At 55.2% G+C, this 19,985-nt stretch overlaps 5 protein-coding genes across 5 annotated transcripts; 1 reads left to right on the top strand and 4 right to left on the bottom strand.

The window, feature by feature from the left end:
• Positions 1–110: 110 nt before the first annotated feature.
• On the bottom strand, positions 111–1,818 carry EsH8_IV_000340 (alpha-amylase; the record flags this gene model as incomplete). Its single annotated transcript, XM_083265230.1, has 3 exons — positions 111–659; positions 718–1,313; positions 1,365–1,818. 3 exons carry the CDS (start codon positions 1,816–1,818, stop codon positions 111–113), a joined length of 1,599 nt encoding a protein of 532 aa, XP_083124125.1.
• Positions 1,819–3,076: 1,258 nt separating this feature from the next.
• EsH8_IV_000341 (RUS1 family protein) lies at positions 3,077–4,941 on the bottom strand (the record flags this gene model as incomplete). Its single annotated transcript, XM_083265231.1, has 6 exons — positions 3,077–3,832; positions 3,899–3,943; positions 4,019–4,356; positions 4,475–4,538; positions 4,596–4,729; positions 4,791–4,941. 6 exons carry the CDS (start codon positions 4,939–4,941, stop codon positions 3,077–3,079), a joined length of 1,488 nt encoding a protein of 495 aa, XP_083124126.1.
• Positions 4,942–8,043: 3,102 nt separating this feature from the next.
• On the bottom strand, positions 8,044–11,325 carry EsH8_IV_000342 (uncharacterized protein; the record flags this gene model as incomplete). The annotated part of the gene is made up of 3 exons (XM_083265232.1): positions 8,044–9,922; positions 10,040–10,526; positions 10,599–11,325. The coding sequence occupies 3 exons, from the start codon at positions 11,323–11,325 to the stop codon at positions 8,044–8,046; spliced, it is 3,093 nt and encodes a 1,030-aa protein (XP_083124127.1).
• Positions 11,326–13,195: 1,870 nt separating this feature from the next.
• EsH8_IV_000343 (ClpP/crotonase-like domain-containing protein) lies at positions 13,196–15,193 on the top strand (the record flags this gene model as incomplete). The annotated part of the gene is made up of 6 exons (XM_083265233.1): positions 13,196–13,394; positions 14,002–14,132; positions 14,329–14,358; positions 14,449–14,565; positions 14,750–14,927; positions 15,060–15,193. The coding sequence occupies 6 exons, from the start codon at positions 13,196–13,198 to the stop codon at positions 15,191–15,193; spliced, it is 789 nt and encodes a 262-aa protein (XP_083124128.1).
• A 771-nt stretch (positions 15,194–15,964) lies between these two features.
• EsH8_IV_000344 (bactericidal permeability-increasing protein) lies at positions 15,965–18,305 on the bottom strand (the record flags this gene model as incomplete). The annotated part of the gene is made up of 2 exons (XM_083265234.1): positions 15,965–17,766; positions 17,876–18,305. 2 exons carry the CDS (start codon positions 18,303–18,305, stop codon positions 15,965–15,967), a joined length of 2,232 nt encoding a protein of 743 aa, XP_083124129.1.
• Between the last annotated feature and the right edge of the window lie 1,680 nt (positions 18,306–19,985).

The raw sequence follows: 19,985 nt of genomic DNA on the forward strand, positions 1-19,985 counted from the left end.
AGCGCTAGAAAAATATCACCCGCTTATGTTTAGTCTGCCACAGTGCCCAGGGCATTGAATCTTGTATCCCATCCCAAAACTCCAAAGTAGTCCCGTCGCTATCGCCCAAATTATAATAGACTGTGGAAATCAGAGTCGAACCGCACGGGGAACCTCTTCCTCCCCTTGGCGTCCTTGTTGACAAAGCACGCCATGCTGTTTTTCCTGCAGGGGAAGAGTCCGATGCCGTTCTCGTCGATCACAACGGCGGTCGACTCCAGCCCGAGAGCGTCCGTCCAGACCTCTCCGGCATGGTTGCGCCCGACCTCCATGCAAATCTGGGTCTGCCCGTCTTCGTCCCGGGACCAGCTCATGATGAAGGCGAGGCCGTCCGGCTTCTCGTCCGTCCCGCGCCTGACCCAGCCGATGCAGTCGTGGCGCTCAAAGTAGTCGTCCTGCTTTCCGTGCGCGTACAGTTTCCTGGCCAGCACGAGGTCTGGCAGGCCTTGGATGGGAGCTTCTGGATGGGGGAGGCCGATTCCGTACAAGTCTCCGAAGAATACGCACGGGTGGCCGTCGCGTCTGAGAAGGAGGAGGGCGTAGGCGAGCGGCATAAAGCCGCTATTGATTGAGGTGTCCATTGCTTGGCCTTTCTGGGTATCATGGTTGCGAATAAAAGTCTGCAGGGGAGTTAGCATGGCTGGGAGGGAAAGAATGGCTAGACCATGGAAAACGTACCACTGCGTTATTGGGCCGTTGCTGGACCAGCGTGTTGTTGAACACCTCCCTCAGGTCCGTATCCTCGTGCCACGACAGCCTCGCGAGGTGATACATCAGCGGCACGTCGTAAAGGTTGAAGAAGGAATGCATAGAGTCCAGCCAGTTGGTCAAAACGCGCACATCGCCGTGCCAGAATTCGCCTACGAACATGAGGTCGTTTTGGCTGAACTTCTTGAGGGACTTGGCCCACTCGTTGATGAAGTTCCATGAGATGTGCTGCACAGCGTCCACGCGGAAGCCTCTGAGGCCGAGTTCCTCCACGATCCAGCGGCCCCACTGGTGCTGCTCCTTTACGACTTCGGGGTTGGTGTAGTCGAGGTTCTCGAGCATAAGATAATCCGCGTTTCCTTGGCTGGTTCCGACGTCTTGGTGCCAGTTCTTGCCGTCTTCTACGTATCTGTAGATTGCTCTCTTGCTGTTTATTTGGTTCCAGTCTGTGCCGTTGAAATGCGTCTTGTTGTATGTGAATTTGCTGTACTTGCCCCCTCTAGCCTCGTAGTTGAACTTTGTCCAGGCCTCAATCTCATAGGGATCTGTAATGTCGATCCTTCTATCTGGAGGAATGTTAGCTCTCAATTTCACAATGTCGGGGCCGTGCGCCTTACCACGAGGGTCCACCTCGACCACCTTGACCATCTCGGTGCTGTCTGCATAGGCGCGGTGGTTGTGAATCACATCCCAGAGCAGCCCGATGCCGTTCTTCTCGGCCTCTGCCGCCAATGAAACGAGGTCTCCCTTGGTGCCCCATTTCGTGGGCACCGATCCTTTTTGGTTGAACTCTCCCAAGTCCCACGCGTCATAAATGTCGTAGCCATTGCTCTCCGGGTCCTTGGCCTTGCTGCCAGGCGGCAGCCATAGACTGCTGACGCCTATCGACTTCAGCGCGGGCAATGCGCGACGAAGCCGCCGCCAGTGCTGGTGATCCGCCGGCAGATTCCATTCAAAGGCTTGGAGCTGGACTGGGTTTTGGGTTCTCTCGCCGCGGTGGTGGTGGCGCTGAGGCGGCTTGGCCCTCGGGGCTTCTGTCGGGCCAAGCGGTGCAATGCTAGTTTTTGTCATCTTGAAGTCGGGATCTAAAGGAGGAAGAAGAGAATTGTATGATGGTCCGCCCTGTGCATGATGATGTGGTGGTGGCCGGACTACCCCTATATATTCATGCGCTACCCATGCGGCATGGGCCCGAGTTCGCGTTCATGAGTCCGTCCATGTTCGCCCGCCACTACCGTGGCTTGCGCCCCCAGGGTTCGTACGAGAACAATTCGAATTCGTACCGACATCTTGGCAGACTTTAACCTGAAATCGAGGTTCGGCCAATCACGGCTGACGGGGTTCCAAAGGGTCCAAAAAGGCATTGCCAGCACCGTCACGTGTCTCATACATCAGCCGTTCCAGGAGTGCAACGCGGTGCGTTTTTGCGTGTCGTCTGGAAGTTGTCGGAATCGTTTCCACGAATCGGTCCCGCATTGGAATGCGAGGTCAAATACGAGCGGGTCTGGCAGACCCCTTTCTTCCGCCAAAAACTCTCCTTTGAACCAGGCTCGGGAATGAGTCGGGCCATCTGCGTGACACATTGACGGAGCGGAGCACGGCCGCCGCAATGGCGCGCACTGGCGCCAGGTAGCAGCATCGCTGGGCACCGGGGGAACGGGGTGTCGGGACAAACGAGCGTCGCAGACGGGACCAAGACAGCTATCAAATTACCGAGACCGAGATTTGAGCATAGGCCAACAACCTCCCCCTCCCTACACTGCGAACGCGAAAGTCTAATGCAAGTGAGCACAGCCTGAGGGCGTGCGTGTACGCAAAGGTGGCAGGGCAGGTAAATGAACAAACCAAGCCCTTCCATCTGCCATCAATGCAAGAGAACGACTTAAAAAGGTACCGGCAGCCATACGGGCCGCGCTGATCGGTGCATCCGTTGCTGTCAGCCAATAGCCCACAAGAGTCTTTCATGTTTCCACGTGTCCCCCGCATAAGATCCTGAGCAGGCCCATTGACAGCACAAAATAATCACAAACTTTATTGTCATGCGCCGGGACGCGCCGTCCAGGTGATGGATGGCTATGCCATCGATACAAGCTCGTCGACTCTGGCGGGCCTCGCATTCATCAGACGCTTCAAACGACGAGTTTAAAAATATATGGAATAAACAAACCCTGCCCCACAACTCCTCGCAACTAGAACAGCTTTTGATTGACAGAACGCGGTCGATGCAATGCTTGTTTTTGACATTGGACCAAGTCTAACGGTCATGTTTTGATCCGGCCCATCTATTTCGTCCCTTTCCCCCCCGCCCCTCTCCCCTGCTTGCATGAACTCAGTGTGCGGCTATCTCGTCAGTCTCACGCACTACCCGGGAACCTGACCGGGTCTCGAGTACGGGGATCTCGAGGTTCCAGCCCGCGGCGGAGAGCCTCCTTGCATACCCCTCGTATTTCTCGTTTGCGATCTGCAGGCTCGATTGTATGTGGCTCAGCATCGCCGTCTGGTCCAGTCCGGCCCGCGCCAAGTCGGCCGGGTCTTGGCCGCTCAGCCGCCTCGCCAGCAGCAGCCCGTGAAACCAGGCCTTCAGCTGCGCCTTTGGCGATATCTGGTCCTTCAGGACGATCATCACCTTGATCTTGGAAGCCGAGCCGTGAGGCGCTTCCCCGGCCACCTGGCACCAGAGGATGTATTCCTGGTGCTCGAAGAGGTCCACCAGCGCAGCCAAGCCGACGGTCGAGAGGCGGAACGACCTCATTGCCTGGTGGCTGTTCGCGAGGCCCTGCAGCAGACTCTCGAGCGGCACGCCGTATTTGCAGTAGCCCAGCACGGGCCCCGAGTTCCAGCGGAACACCTCGCCGCCGCGCCGTTCAAAAATGAGCTCCTTTTCGGAGATGTCTTTTGGTGTGAGAACCTCGTCCTTGGAAAACAGGGCGGAGAAGGCGATGTTTGCGCGTTGCCGGTTGAGCGAGCGCGACTTGACTGCTCTGACCCCCTTCCAGTTTATGAAGAGGTGCACCCCCAGCAAGAAGATGAGAGTCGTCCATGTGGCCGTATTGTTTGTTAGACAGGAGACTACGAATGTGCCAGTCTAGGTTTTTATTAGAAATACGATCAACCAAAGCAATGGAACAATTGACGTTTTTTCTCGACTTACAATCATTCCCATGAGAGATATGGCTGTCTCCTGGCTAGCATCTTTCTGTTTTGCTTGTTAGCCGGCTGCCAAGGTACTCATGTGAAATCGGTCGCCGATGTCAAAAGAGAGGGTACTTACAGCATTAAGCTCGCCAAGATTGTTCCACTTGGCAAAGTGCCCACTCAGACTGCTCTTGGATGCATTTCCAGCAACCCCGCTAGCCGAGTATAGGACGCTCGAGAAGCACAGCACGAGGAATCTGGTATTCCTTTGGAGGAAGGGGGACAGGCAATCGAGGATCATGGCAACGTCGCAGAGGACGTCGGCGGCCATGCGGTATGCCTTGCACTCGGCCTCGATTGACGTCCCAAACATGTGGGCGAAGGCGATGGTTGCGAACCTGCCCATTGACTCTCTGATGACCTGCACTAGCATGGCTCCTGTTGGAGATGCCAAAGAGTTGCCGACTCCCAGACCTGTTGATCATAGTCAGCAACCATTGCATTGCCGGAAAATATCATTTTGAGTTCGGAGTTAACCCTCGTCGTTTCCAGGGGGCAACTTTAGCGACGAACGCAATTCTCATTGGCTCACCTTCCCATACCGCACGTGACGATATCATGCCGGCTATTGAGCCAGCAAACGCTTGAAGAGAGTCCTGTTGCGCAATCAGCAAGGTCCATCGTCAACCTCTTCAGGACCGGCGGTAACATACATAGATTTGGTAGGCGGCATAGTCGTCCGTGACGCTGTGAGGGTAGCCGTCGGGAAGGAATATTTCTAGAAGCTGTCTCCAAGGCTTTCTCCGCTTGGTGGGAAGCTGCACGCCAAGAAGAAAAAAAAGACTACCTGTCAGTCACATGCTCGAACTGCGAGTGTAGGTGGGTGTGGCGAGGGACCAGGGTCTCACCATGTCCGAGTGAGCTTACCATAACATCGACCCTCGACGGCCCGGCAACCAGGGCCGTCTCGATATACTTGGCCTTGAGGTTCCCGGCCTTGTCGTATTCCGCCATCGCCAAGGAGGCCGGTTTCCTGGCCGTCTTTGGCGACTCGAGCATGACTTGGGTCGCAATCGCTGACATGGCTTCCTCTCGTTACTCTCTCTTCGTCTTTGTTGGTGCGTCTCCCCCGATTCGAGAAAGCAAAAAGGTTGTGCAGGTGGGAAGAAAAGACGAGTCGGAGGGTAACGCGAGAAAAGATTGGATCGAAGCGAACGGATAAAAAAGGTCAACGGCTTGTCATTTGCCTATAGGCGTGGCAAAAGCAGAGAGATTGGCGGATCTATTGTTGGTTGGAAGGGGAGGGAAGAAAACAAAATCAGACATGAGAGGGCAAGGATGGCATGTGTACGGGTTGTTTTGGTAGAACCAAAACAGAAGAAAACAATGACTCTCTCCGAAACTTTCCGGGCTATGCAGTCGTGTCTGGTCCCCCAGGATCAAACAAGCTCGATGATCTGTCATCGTCCCCTTTTGACATATGTCACGGGAGGGGGTCCAACTGGGCGGATGCATGGACCGCTGGCAGACAAAAACTCTCAACCACAAGTGCCTCAGAAAATCAAAGTCCATCGCCCACAAGGTGTTTCAAAAGTTTGGATCTTCCGTCAGATTGTAGATTGTGGGGGGCGCCAGTGTAGGTCAGCAAGACGCTCGGCCCCAACGCCGAAAAGAACACGAAATGTTAGTGATGAACCACGGTCGCGAAGACTGGATGGGATTGTTCTGAACCGTCGGATGAGGGCGATTCCGGGGCGACGTAATCCAAATGGCCGTAGTCGTCAGTCGAATTCCATCGTTGGGCGTTGGAACAATCAGACAGGGCCGAGCTTGAGCTGGTGTTTTTTGCTCAGCATTGTCCATCAACCGGCACGCGGCTTGCTCGCCGATCATGCCACTGACAGGAACAAGCCTTACCAACCTTGATGGACGGAAAACGTCTAAAAAACATATTCACATACCTATTTGGGCTCGTATTCGAGTTTACTAACACCGTCTTACTTTGAGGTTCGCGTGAATTCGGTTCTCATTGCTCCGTGGCTTCGGCTCCAGTGACCGAAGAGGCTTTTGTTCAGACGAAGTTATGTCTCTATCCTCATGCGACACGAATCAGAGAGTCTATTTTGACTAGATCCAACGGCGGGACAGCTAGACCCGTATTCAAAAAGCCGGTCATCTTGTTTGGCAGCGGGTGTCGCCTGCCCGCCCCATTGCGGTGAAACAGGCGATTACGACATGGCTGAGAGGCAACCGCCGCGAATGGTTATTAATCGTCGCGTCGAAGCCGAAGGATGGTCTTGGTCTTTAGGATTCGAATCCCGTTCCATGTCATCTCATAATCGACCCGAAAAAGCGTTATTCTCGGCTGCGGCCCTTGTGGCGAACCCCCGCGCTAGTCAGCAAGGCCGGATCACGATGGTGCGCCGCGCGTCTTTGAAAAGGCCGCACTTGTCGTCGTCATGCCCGGATACGTACATGCGTCGAGAAGCCGGGTGGCATCGTTTGAGAAACCGGGGCGGGCATCGCCGGCTCTTCTTTTTTTGTCACTCTCTCCCGGAAATAAAACCTATAAACAAAGCTGATTGTCGCACTCTTTGGTTTTGTAGTTTTGGATTTTTTTTTAGGTCTGTTTTAGTTGTTCTTTAAAACCTGAAACGGTCTTGGACTAAGTAGGCCGTTGCCCTTCGGTCTCGCTATTGGGTTGAGCCGTGCTTCCATAGCTGCGTGCATTCAGAATTCAGACCGGGGTCGCCGCTAGGGAAACGGCCTATAAGTGTATTTCGCCTTGCTGTTTTCTATTTTTCTCTAGAAACCGTCTCCACCTTTGCGGTACCAGGTTGGTTCCGCCTAGGGTAGCAAGTGTTTGGAACGTAGCTATCGTGCTAAACTACCTACGCACCTAGGTCACTACGCGCTTCCTGCGTTGCTTGCCGCCGGCGTTGCCGACGAAATCTTTGTGGGCATGGGTTCTGCATGCGCGTGGTTAATGCTGTTGTTGTTTCTCATCAACTATCAACTTTTCCCTTTTTTCCTTCCGAGTTTCGACGCCTCCAGTACAACTGGCAAACCCAGTCTCTAACGAGCAACGCCACCTTGGTTTTACTCGAGAACTCTGCAGCCATTCTAGGTATCGTTTTCTCCGTAAGTGAGCAATCTGAATAGTATCAACCCTGACCTAGTTGTCTGGTGTCGAGATGTCTGGGGTACATAAAGGTCGGAGATAGGCGCAAGTCTCAAAGGTGGCAGGATGAGCTGGTTGCCCTACCTCTTTGACCTATTCGTCCCTTGCCTTCTATTTTCCTCTTGGAAACTGTTATTTCTCCTGGCCCAGACGCCGTTCACTTGTGATGTTCATGGCATTCTCCGAGTGACCAGGCAAAATGGGGGGCCGCTTTTACCTCTGACTACAGCAACCATAGGCAGAGATGACCACCGAGCAACAAGTCAAATCACTCGGCCCTCCCCTTACTGCCCAGATAGTATGAGCATCCGATCAGATTAGGCCTCGTCAGGCCCGTTACGAATAGCACTCATCGGCTTTGTTGCTCTCTGCAGACAGAAAGTCGACCTACGGTAGGCGGAACCCAAGGGGGGTGGTGGCAGCGATTAAGGGTGTGCTGTGGTATTCTCCATCCATCCATCCTGTTCCACTTCGAAAGTCAGTTTGTTACGGGACCAGTCGAATACGCTGTTGGCAAGCAGCCCACAAAACTTTTTGTCTGTGTACGAACGATTGCGAATGATTACGGATACTAGCCAAGCAGGTTCTCGCCTCAAGTGAGCGCTCAGGGTTATTCAATCACCACTCAAAGTCACACAGCTTCCACATCCTAATACTAGTTATTGGCATGGGCATGGCTTGCGAGCACTCAAGGCGAGAGGGAGAGTAGACGAGCAAAGTTTAACGGGTATTATTGATTGGTTTGTTTGGTATTTACAGTCCGAACAACATGTACCTGATGCGAACGAACTCGCAGTGCGTGACTAAGATAGACGGCTGGTATGGTATATAAAGGAAATGAAAAAAGTAATGATGAGATGCTGTAGATGCTTGGCAATGTATGAGGTATACAAAAAAGAAAAACCAAAAAGGGCCAAAAAAGGGGGACGATAAAGTACGATTTCGCAAAACCAAGAGGAACCCTCCGACAAGGGATTCGACTATGAGTCCCAAATGGGTCCAAAGGCGGGGATGCCGCGAGTCTCCATCTGGTACACAAACTTGTTCGTTGTCGGGCCGTTAGAGATGATGGCGACGCACTCGGCGCCGCTCTCCTTGTACACATTGTACGCCAGCTGCACGAGATTTGGGCGGCCCAGCTGGTCCGTGTCCCAGATCAGCGCGTCCGGGTCGGCGGCGAGGATGGTATCCATGACGCCTTGGCCGTACGTCTTAAGCGGGTTCTTGGTGGACCAGACGACGCGCGCGGGGACGCGGCGCTCCATCAGCACGGGCAGGCAGGGGCCGATGCCCGAGCCGGTGGCGACGAGGACCATCTTCTTGAATAGGGGGGCGACGGCGAGGACGCCCGAGGCCGGGGTGCCGCGAGTCCAGATGGAGGTCGGGGGGTTCTCGATGATGCGCTTCGTCCAGTCGCCGGCCTTGGAGACGACGATGGAGAAGCCCTTGCCGCTCGGGTCGGGGATGGCGGCGAAGGCGTGCCACTCGACCATGGGCCGGTCGGTGATGCGGACGCCGCGCGAGCTACACGGGGGCGGGGTGTAGAAGTCAAAGTGCAGCCGGACGGCGTGCTTGGAGAGGGGCTCGGGAACGACCTTGACGCGGCGTAGGCGCATCCACGGCAGGGCGATGCTGAGGCTCGTAAGGGCCACGAGGTACAGCGCCGGGGTTTTGGCGAGGGCCGGGCCGAGGGGCTCGGCAGACATGGAGGCGGCCGTGGCGACGACGTGAGCCCAGACGAGGGCCAAGGCGGACCAGCCGGCGAAACGGTGCGTCCACTCGAACTGGTCGTGCATCTTGGCACGGATGGAGGGGTACGCCATGACGAGAATGGCGACGAGGAGGAGCAGGATGAGGTAGGTCAGGACGAGCGTGATCAGGTTAACGGAATAGAGCGACTGCGGAGCGATGAAGTTGCCAGTTGCGGCCCCGGTGAAGATGACCCACCACACGGTGGCGGAGACGGCGCATCCCGAGTGAACGCCTCCGTTGTGGTAGACACGTGCAAAATGCCTGCGGATGGAGAGGGGCATCGAGGTGGGCACCCTGGAACATGCCCAGAAGATGAAGTTGACAACGTATTCTTGCCGAAGGAGCACTGCGCCGAGGAGGTTCGCGGCGACGGCTGTTGCCAAGTGGTTAAGAGGCAGGGAGAAGTTGCTATCGCGGCTGTTCCACAGCAGGAGGGCGAAGACGGCCAGGTTGGAGAGGAAGATGACGCCAAAGAGCTTGCGATACGCGTTGAGACCGCGATGGCGGATCCATCTCCAGCCGTGGAAGCCGTTCTTGGAGGGGAGCTCGTAGTCTTCTTGCTTCCCGGCCTCCTCTTCGACAAAGGCGGCCGTCTTCTCCAGGTCGAAGTTCTTTTGGGACTCGACGAGGGTGAAGCCTCCCTCGCTGGTGGGGCTGACAAGCGTCTTGAAGGACGAGGCACTGGACGATCCTTGGGGCGTGGACATGCCTGTGGCAATGGGCGGCAGAGGCGGGGGGGCCTGCGCCGTCCCGGTCGCAATCTCACGCAGAGCACGCTTGTCGACCTTGCCGTTGGGAGTGAGTTCGATGACGGTGAGGTACTTCCAGACGGTCGGGACGGCGTAGAATGGCTGTCCCTCGCCGACGAGGGTCTTGAGCTCTCCCTCGTCGATCGGCGCAGGAGCTGAGTAGAAACCCCACAGACGATCGTCGATCTTGAGCGCGCATCCCTTGGCGACAGTTGGGCATTTTTCAATGGCGCGTGACACGCCGTCCAACTCGACGCGGAAGCCGGAAATCTTTACCTGGTCGTCTTTGCGGCCGAGGGGCTCCAAGCTGCCGTCCTCGAGCCATCGCGCCAGGTCGCCGGTGTTGAACATCATACGACTGTGGGTTTGTGTTAGCCGGGCGCACTCTTCGCTGCTTCCGTCTAGCTACCGGATAGAGAGAGATGGAGAGACAGAGTGAGAGAAATAAGAAAAAAGAGAAAGAAAAAATACTAACCCGTCTTTTGTGAACTTGTCGAGCTTATATCTCTGGGAAGTAAGTTCCGGCAGGTTGAGATAGCCTCTGGACACGCCAGGGCCACCGGCCCACATGATGCCAGGCTCGCCAATCCTGACAGGGTTTTCATCGTCGTCCAGGATGTAGACATTGGTGTTTGGGTTGGGCTTTCCAATGGACAGAGTCTTGCCGGGCTTGTGGAGGTGGGCGGTGTTGAGGATGCTGATTTCGGTAGGGCCACAGACATTCCAGAACTTTACGTAGGGCGCCCACTGCTCGGCGAGGGCCAAAGGGCAGGGCTCGCCGCCGACGGCGATCGTCTTGATGTTGGGGAAGTCCTCGCGCCTTGGCATGTGCTTGAGGACGACGGAGGGCGTCGCGATGACGGTATCGACGCGCTGCAAGCAATCCGTCCAGAGGTCGTTCCCGCTGCCTCTGATGTGCAGTGTTCCGCCGTTCATCATGGTGCCGAGAATCTCCCATGCGCCTGTTTGTCCAAGACCGCGTCAGCTAGGAAAAATAAAAATAAAACATTTAGAGTTTGAGACACTCGACTTACACATGTCGAATCCGACATTCAACTGTTGCGCCACATTCTTTCCCACACGGATGCCTAGCTTGGAGGGCTCCGCCAGCAGTGTGTTGCTAACGCCGCCGTGTCTCACGTCCACGCCCTTGGGACGGCCCGTTGTGCCCGAGGTGTAGATGACATAGGCGCCGTCCTCGGGCTTGACAATGACACCGGGATGGCCAGCGTTCCCGTACTTCCACAGGCTGCTGTTCGCGTCGAGATCGACGACCCTCACCAGGTCCCGCCTGTCAAAGGGCACGCTGCGCAGTACCTTCTCCTTGAACTTGGGGAGGCACAGGACGATCGGAGCGCTGGAATCGGCAATGTCGTAGCCGAGGGTGTCCTCGGGGATGATGCCGCCGTCGAGGGGGACGTACTGGCCGCCGGCCTTGAGGACGGCGAGGATGAAGACGACCATCTCGATGCACCGGGAGTAGACGAGCACCACGCGCTCGCCCTTCCTGAGGCCGTATGCGCCCCTGAGCTCGTTGGCGAGAATATTGGAGCGGCGGTTGAGCTCCCGGTATGTGATGGTTGTTCCATCATAGTGGCGGACGGCGGTGACATCGGGGTGTGCCGCAGCGATGGACTCGAAGGCGTGGTGGACGACCTGGTATGGGACGTTGTCACTCGGCCCTCTGCTGAACTGGTTGAAGAGCACTCTATCCGCCAGGGATAGGCTCTCCAGTGAGTGGAAGGGACGCGACGAGACCATGATGGCGAGAGCTTCTAGTTGCCGGTGCTCTTGCAGTGAAATTTTCCAACCAGTGACGTGCGCACAACTCGGGCAACTCGAGAGGTGGGAACCTCGAGACAGATATATTCCTTTCCGGGTCAATCATCGCGCCTGTCCTTGGACTGAGACTGACTCCCCCCGGTGATCCAGGACCCTCCCGCGCGCGAATCATACATTACGTTTGACCTAATCAAGAAGTAGCGACGAAAAAAAAAAAAAAACACCAGGCGACGGCCTCGGCGTCCGTGTGAACCGGGATTGCAGCTTCTAGAAACCCCCGTCGAGCATGGGTGTTCAGGGCTGCCATGTTTGCTTCTTTCCGTGGTTCCTGGATATGTGCAGACAAATGTTTTGGATACTGTGGAGAACGGGGTGGCCTCTCATGAACCAGACGAAGTGGACGCCAGGGAACCTTGCAAGGTTTTGGGACGTGTTGATCGGGTCTATGGATGAACGGATGCAGGGTGGGAGGTGCGGATATTCGATCACCATGGATGTGAGGGCAAGCAGAGGTGTGGGTGGTGTATAACACGGACCTTGCCGCCTACGCAAGAGAAGCCAAGAGGGCCCTAAATGGGCCCCTCCCCTCGCCTTCGGTGTGGACAGGAATTTTGAGTGTAACGGTGTCTCCATGCCGCGGTAATAGGACCGCTGGCCGGGTGGGCAGGGCCATACCGGACAAGAGGTCCAAATCCGGGAAGAACGGTGGCAATCCGGGTCGGATCCGCCGAAAACGGCAGCTGTCGCCTCGTGCAGTGATTAACCTGTTGCTTTGCTGGAACGCCTGTCAGGGCTGTAACAAGGGGGGGTACGGCAGTAACAGTAAGGTAATTAGTACCTGGTATTAGTAGCGTACACCACCTACAATAGTACCTTTAGGTAGAATAGCAGTGGCAGTCGAGGTGGAGATGGAGGTGCGGGTGCAGGTTTCCTTCGGGAGATGGATGCAATGTGCGTCCGGATAGCATAATACACTCTGTAGCGTATGTGGTCTGTATGGTGTCTGGTCCGGGAGGGAGCAGGGAAGACCAGGGAGTGTGTGCGGCAGCATGCCGGCTGACAAAGTCATTGACAATCGGCCGGCCCATCTACTCGCACCATGTTGTGTATCCGTGGTGTCGTGCACATAGTGTGTGCCTGTTTCGCCAGTACGTACCACGATCGTGGAGGAGAGGAGAGGGCTGGCGCTTGCGGGTTGTGCCTTGCTTTGGTCATGGTGCACCCCTGACAGCATCGGTTCCAGGGGTCTCTTCCCCCCCTGGCGTCCCGCGGCTCCTGGCGCCCTGTCGACCGTTCTGCCACCCACCCAAACCCCGCCCCACCCTGCGCTGCTGCTGGATGCGACGCTAAGCTTGGACGTGGCCTGGATCTTCCCCGTTGGCCTAATTCGGACATAGCAGGCGCTACTGAGCTCCTCCTGCCTCCCTGGGGGAGTTACGGCCATGTGTTTGTAGAGAAGAAAGGTCGCGAGAGAAGGAAGGAAGTAACAGAAGAAAATTCCTTCCTTGCATCCTCTGCAACTACGGTACACACACAGCACACGTCCACGGCCTCGAACACACGCGCGCACTCGGCCGAACCAGACCAGCAACCTCTGTCTCCATCTCTCTGTCTCTTTCATCCTTCATTCTCTCTCTCCCCCGTACCCCCTCTTCTCTCTTTCCTTCTTTCTTGCTCTCTTTCGCTTTCGCCCTCTCTCTCTCGCTCTGCTTCCGTCTCCTCCCCCGCTCGCCTCATCCAAAACCCTCCCATTTAACCCGCTAGGTTGTTGCTAGCCTGTTATTAACCTTAAAAAAAAACACCCTCTCGTCTTTCCATCTCTCTCTTCCGCTAAATTCCTCCAAACACGATGGACGGTCTCCAGACACTGCAGTTGACGGTAGATGCCGACAAGGGCGTTGCCCTCATCCGGTTTGACCGCCCGGCCAAGAGGAACGCCTTTTCTCAGGCCATGATCGGCGAACTAGTTTCAACCTTGGCTCATCTCGATGCCTTGGATACCGTCCGCGCTGTTGTCGTCACCGGCGGCCCAGATGGGCCTTTCTGCGGTACGTTCATGTTTTTTCTTGTTTTTTGATGTGGCTGTTCTTGTCATTCTTGCTTTTTCTTTTCTTTTCTTTTCTTCCCATTACAAGTTTTCCCATATTACCCTACCCGTCAAGAGACACGTTCAGAGTTGGGGAATAAGGGGTGGGTGTTGGGGAAACTGTATTTGGAGGGGACAGAGAGAGCGAGAGGGGGCGCAACAAGCTTATCCTATCGTCGGACTCCTCCTTGCCCCTTTTCTCCGTCTCTACTGTTTTTCTTTTTCTCTCCGCGATTTTCTTCTTGTTTTGCCTTCTCATTCCCACGTGCATCTGTGCTCGTCCCTCACTCGCGCTCCTCACGGCAGTTGACCCGGGGCTGCTGCATTTTTTACCCTCTTGTCCACCACCAACTGCCATCCCATCTTCATCCACCCTTTCTCCACGAACTTGACACAAGGGCAGGGGAGGGGAGTGGGTAGGGGGTAGAGGGTCTTGCTCGCCTGCCGTTGCGTGTTTCTGATCTCTGAAACGTCATGAAAATCGCGAATGGGTCCATGGGGTGGATGGGGGATCTCCCTGTCTAATCTAATGGGGACCGCAAATGTGGCTAACCCGTTTGGCGGTGCAGCCGGGATGGATCTCAACGAGCTGGTGCAGATCTCCACGGCCGAGGCCCACCGCCGCGCCTTTCTCAAGGACCTAACAGACGCCTTCGCCAGGTTCTCCAAGCCCATCATCGCGGCAGTGGTCGGATTCGCAGTAAGTTCTGCCGTTGCCGCTTGCCCCTGCTTGCTTCTTTCTTAGCCTGCTCTTCGTTTCCCATCTGCGAAGAGAAGAGGTGGACAGGACAGCGACGACGACAACAACAACGATAACGACGACGATAACTCCCTCTCTCTCTCTCTCTCTCTCTCTCTCTCTCAATGAACAAAATACTAACGCGAGTCCTTCACAGTTGGGCGGTGGCTGCGAGATTGCCCTGGCGGTACGTTAAAACAAACACCCGCCCACACACACCCGCCTGCTCCTGCACGATCAAAGTCAAAAAACCCAAAAGCTGACTAAAGGCGCACAGTGTGACATAATTTACGCCGCTGAGGATGCTTCCTTCGGCCTTCCAGAGATCAAGATCGGAACTATCCCGGGCGCCGGAGGCACCCAGAGAATTGCTCGTGCCCTTGGCAAGCACAAGGTGAGTCGGCCGCGCGCCCGTGCCCCCGCGCGCGTTTGGGCGTGTGCAACGCTACTTTTTTGGCTTTCTTGGCTTCGCGGAGCACTCTCGCCACCTCCCCGAATCAATAGCCGAACAATCTTGCGCATGCGCGCCTGTATTTGCGCATTTGTATTGTAATGAGTTGGACTGACTAGCGCCTCAGGCCATGGAGTTTGTCCTCACCGGTGACCCAGTCAGCGGGGCCGAGTTTGAGCGGCTCGGCGTTATCAACAAGGTGTTCCCCCGCCAGGAGGTCGTCCCGGCGTCTCTGAAGCTCGCAGAGCGAATTGCCGTCATGTCAGGGCCCGTCATCAAAACAGCCAAGCAGGCCGTCCTTACGGGTAGGTGTTCCTCTTTCCCTGAAGGGACTTCTCCGGATCCTACCTCTGATTCTGAGGGGGGGCGATGCTGTGCGAGATGGAAGTGGGGTTGGGGGGGGACCCTGTGATTATGACTCGCTGACCCTGTCCCAGTCGAAAATAGCCACCTGGATGCCGGGATGACCATGGAGAAGTCTCTGTATTACTCGACCTTCAGCCTTGGCGACTTTAACGAAGGGATGACGGCCTTCCTGCAAAAGAGACGTCCGGATTTCAAGCATGTTTAAGATGGCGGCCGTGCCGTCCGTAAACTTTCGGGCGAATACTACGCAACTAGATAGTGCTGCCGCCGCTGCACGTCTCGTGGCCACGATGACTAAAAACCTTAGATCCGCTGATGTCGATGACTCGAACCCCAACCCACGAGCCAAATGGCGGGTTTTCATGCCACTGGATCCCAAGAGGGAACTTGGTCAGCGATGGCGGAGCGCCTTGGCAAATCAAGTTCTACACTAGATGCGGAAGCTGCTGAATGATAATGAGTCTACTCAACTGCCGTGTTTCCCCCCCATTTCACATGCCCGTTTTCTGTTCGAGGCAAAACGCCCGTCCAAAACTTGATTGAGTCAATGTGGTTGACAATCTCGCAATGATGCTCCTGCTATATTCGGACCAGTTTAGATGTTACGCCATACGCATGGGGGGGAGAATGGTTGCGCCGAATGTTGATCTACGTGGCGTGCAGCGCCCTTGGTCCCCCTGCCCTGTCGCCGGACATGGCCCCCTCAAACGGCATGCATTCGTTCATTTTCGTAAATAACATAACCACTTGCCATTCTCGTAAGTAAAGGTCCTGTTTTTCCCCTGCATGTGTGCCGTGTCGCCATAGTTGCTAGAATTACATTGAAATCGCCCTTGGCTATTTTGAGTCCATGCCATACCGTTATTGCCCTGCCTTGTTCCCTAAGCCTCCTTCCTCGTTGCTCCGTCGCCCGTTGGCTGTGACTGCGCTATTTTGGCCGCGCAGCAGCAGCAGCAGCAGCAGCAGCACAGTTACATCAAATGGTAGTACCGGTTGTGCCCACATCAAAGATTGAATTACGCCACCCGTCCCTCTGGTACTCGTGCACTCTGTCACCTGCAAGGGTCGCCTCCTCGTTCCACATCTTGACCAGACTGCCTGGGGCGTACACCCCCTTAAAAACACCCCGTCCGGGTTGCGCGACGCCTACACGGGTGTACAGGTCTGGGTCCTCTGGCGGTACCAGTCTCGCCGCCACGGCCTTGAGGAAGGTCCACATATCCTGCGGGTCCGAGATGCGCGTCGCCCGCAGACGCTCGCGGGCGAAGAGCACTTCTCTGTTGGCGAAATGAAGCAGCTCAGAAATGCTGGATGCAATTTGGGCCTCCAATGCCGCCTTGACCGTCGGCCGTATGAGCGGCTTCAGCAACCAAGCCAACCAGGCAAATTTGCTCTTTCGGAGGCTGTAATTGAGATGGTGGATGCGAACCCGCACATTGTGAAGGGTCAATATGTTCTCCAGCCGCTCTTTTCCGACCTCCACATCGATGGCAACGTCAATACCTCGCTCATCCAGGTGGAAACCCGCAATGCCAGCATCAGCAAGCCTTAATATCCCCGAATGGAGGCGCAGCCAATATCCGAGATCTTCGGCTGCGATGGACAAGCCCGAAATGGTAATCCTCATAAGCGTCTTCACCGACGACGTTGTTCGGAAGCGGGCTTTGCGGATCTCCACATCGTTTTGAGTTGAAATATTGATCTTGAAGGGTAAGAATGAGCTGTTATTAACCGTGCGACCTGGTTCCAATATAAGGTTCTCCAGAAGGAGGTCGATAGCCGGTACCGATACCTCCACCCGGGGGATCGGGATGTACTGGATGGCCTGGACCAACAAGGGTATGAAGACATTGATTGAATCCGCCACCAGCTCTCCATTTGTGTACTGGTGGGCCGGGGACAAGATCCTCATAATTCTCTTTGTTGTGGCCAGGGTTTTCTTGATGTCCGTGTCCTGGAAGACAGAGTGCAGGGCTAAGCGAACTTTGTCCAGTAGAGCATCGAGATCGTCACGAATCGAAGACTCCGAGGTCAGCTCTCTTGACTTTGCTCTCAACTCCTGGAAGCGGTCTTCGGCGTGTTCAAAGAAATCGGGGTCAGTCAGGATATCTTGGAGCAAGTTGCCGATCTGCCTGACAAGCTCGTCGAACTCGGGGTCGCTACGGCCGTGTTCCATTACCACCTTGAACATACGCTCGACTTCGTTCCATTCCTCGCGGTCACCGAGAGAAGTCAGGAACAGCCAAAAGTTTTTCAGCGCCCGGTCGGCCTCAGGGTTGGTGTCAATGTCTTCTCGTGCAACCTGGATGGTGTCCGATATTGCGTGCGAGTAGATCAACAGGTAGCGTCTGATGAGCAGGGAGAGCGTCGATACCGAGTCTGAGTAATCCTTCCTCTGGCGCAAGTTGACTACCGTGTTCTTCAATCTCTGCACGAGAGTGTCCTGCTCCTCGCCAGTAATGTGCTCGGCCAGACTCTGGCCAGCCTCGTCGGCCACACGGGCGACGCCGTCGGTGACGATCTTGGACACGTCGACAACCTCATCTTGGAAGTCGTCTTTGGACGGGGGAGGCTTCGAGTCTCCGTTGGGGTGCTTGACTGCCTCCTCCTCCTCTTTCGACGGCTCAATTTCCTTCGCCGCCTGCTTGGAAACGTCGGACAGGGTGAAGGCAGTATCCCGGAAAACCTCTCGGCCAATGGTGCTTAGATCTGAAAGCAGCAGGCGGAAGTCCGAGTTGGTCAGCACCAGCGAACCCACTGTCTGGAGGCTTTTGTATGCTTGGTAATTGTTAGTATAAACTCTAAAAATAAAAGCTTCCGATAAACTTTGGGGAAAATGGCGCGTGGGGCATTGTGTTGTTGGTGTAAGCAGATAAAGGCGACCCACCAGCAACAGTATCGGCTCTGGCCTTGGCTTTGGATGCTCGTGCACCAATATCGTACGCATCGACAGATAGACGAGCCTTGGTGAGATACCAAATGAAATCCTGGATTTGATCCTTGTCGTTCTTGTGCAACAGCAGTTCGATAAGCTGCTTAATCAGGAGCTTGACATTCAGGACAAGGGCCCGTCCAGAATCGCTGAGGTCGGGAGTGTCGGGATTAAGGACATCGGCGGACAAGAGGGTGCGCAAATTGACGATGAGCTGCTCGTTGGATGGCATGTAGCCCTTGCCGATGGCCCGCAGCATCTGGTACGTGTGCAGCTTCTCGTGCAGGCGCTGCTGCAAGGCTGTATCGTCGTTGTAACGCGGCAGCAGAGGCTCGCGCTCGCGCTCCTCACGCGACGGCCGGCCGAAGCCGAAACAGGACAGCATCGTGCGATCTGGTTATTGCTAGAGTGACGGGGAGATGGGCTTGGAATAGCCAGCTGCTTTGATGGGTCCCCGGGTTGTCCTTAACGTAAGTGCTTGGGGCGGGGAGGGGAGGATTGAAGTGAAGTTGTTGAAAATCATCATGACGAACAATGGGTGTGTAGGGCCGGAATGCACTAGCAAGGTGACCAGGCAATGACGTAGCTGGGGAAGGTACGTGAATACTGCGTACTTCGCAACTGCAAATGGCAGGCGCAAGACAACGGTCCGGAGCTTAGCATCCGGCTGTGGCACGTGCCATCCCTGCACTACCCGAGCAAAAAATACAACCACCAAAAACCCGAACGAGGGGAGATAACCAACCGTTGTCCCAAATTCCAAATTATCATCCCCTATCATCAGCACACAAAAGCCCCCATGTCCACGCTGACCTCCTATTTTCCCGGGGGTTCATGTTACACTGCTGATGATCTGCGCTTCGTCTTGGCCTATGTGAGCTCTTGCTGCCTGTCGAACCCATGGGCCTCCTCCACTATTCAGTCAGGTCCCTTGTCCTGCAAGCTGCTTATATTTGGGAAAGGTTAGGAGGACCATGGCCTTATCAATCTCATCGCTGATAGGGGGCAACTGTCGGAGGCGTTCGTCCGGTAAGGTATCACTAGGCAAAAAAGGCAATGAATTGTTCTTGAATAGCGTGCCATCGCACTGGTTCCTGTCGGCTTATGCATGACCCAGGGACAAGTTCAGAAAACAAACCCAAGTGAACGGATATCTGGGGTTATGTCTCGCTACCATATAGCGCTCCGGCCAAGCATCCCATCTACCCGCTAGCCGGGTTCAGCGTTGCAGATAAAACATCATCGAAGGGTCATTGGATCAAAAGATGGAGGATGGCCGGGTCCTTTCAGCCCTATCACATCTGGCAGCTCTGGACAACAGTATGCACCCACAGACATGGATGTATGGTTTGGGGTGATACAGCCTCTGTGATGCGACCATACAGCTGCACATCTTAAGCACCAGGTGAGTCGGTCTGGGCCCAGTACCCCGGGTTGTCCCAAGAAAGGTGACGCACACCACTTCCCCAATACCCCGCGACTCCGCGTCTGCGGCGCTTATCATGCAAGCACAGTTTAGTGCCGGCATTATTTTAAATGGAGAAGGTTGTCATAAGACAGTCACCCCTCAGTTGAAGACATTCCCCGTCCATTCAACTACCGATACCGCCGTCCCCAATCTGGACGGAGTATGCTCCAGCGAATCTGGAGGGGAAATTAGTGGCAACCCCGAAGGATTTGTTCTTCAATATAGACACCAACCAAAAGTGCGGACACCCGGGACCATGTAGCAAGTGAGACGTAGAGCTTTCTTAACGAGTGATGATAAAATGCTCCCTATCAACTCTATCAATAGTGTCAACACCTGCCTCTAGCAATCCCATGTCTAGATGATTCAACAGTAGCTTCCTGTCGCAAGGTCTTCCGAGTCAGTGTGCGGTAAGTCACGGAAAGATCACAGTCTCATCCTACTAGTGCGTTGAACAACCCCCGCGATTATTAATACAAACGTATTCCCGGCAGGATATACGGTAGACCAGGTGTGGTTTCTCTTGCAATATTTGTTTCACTTACAGTTCTGGCTGCCGCTGAGAGTGTTGGTATCATAGCATACCCGTACGGGTGG

This window comes from Colletotrichum jinshuiense, chromosome 4 (assembly GCF_051148585.1).
Source record: "Colletotrichum jinshuiense chromosome 4, complete sequence".
NCBI classification, from domain to species: domain Eukaryota; kingdom Fungi; phylum Ascomycota; class Sordariomycetes; order Glomerellales; family Glomerellaceae; genus Colletotrichum; species Colletotrichum jinshuiense.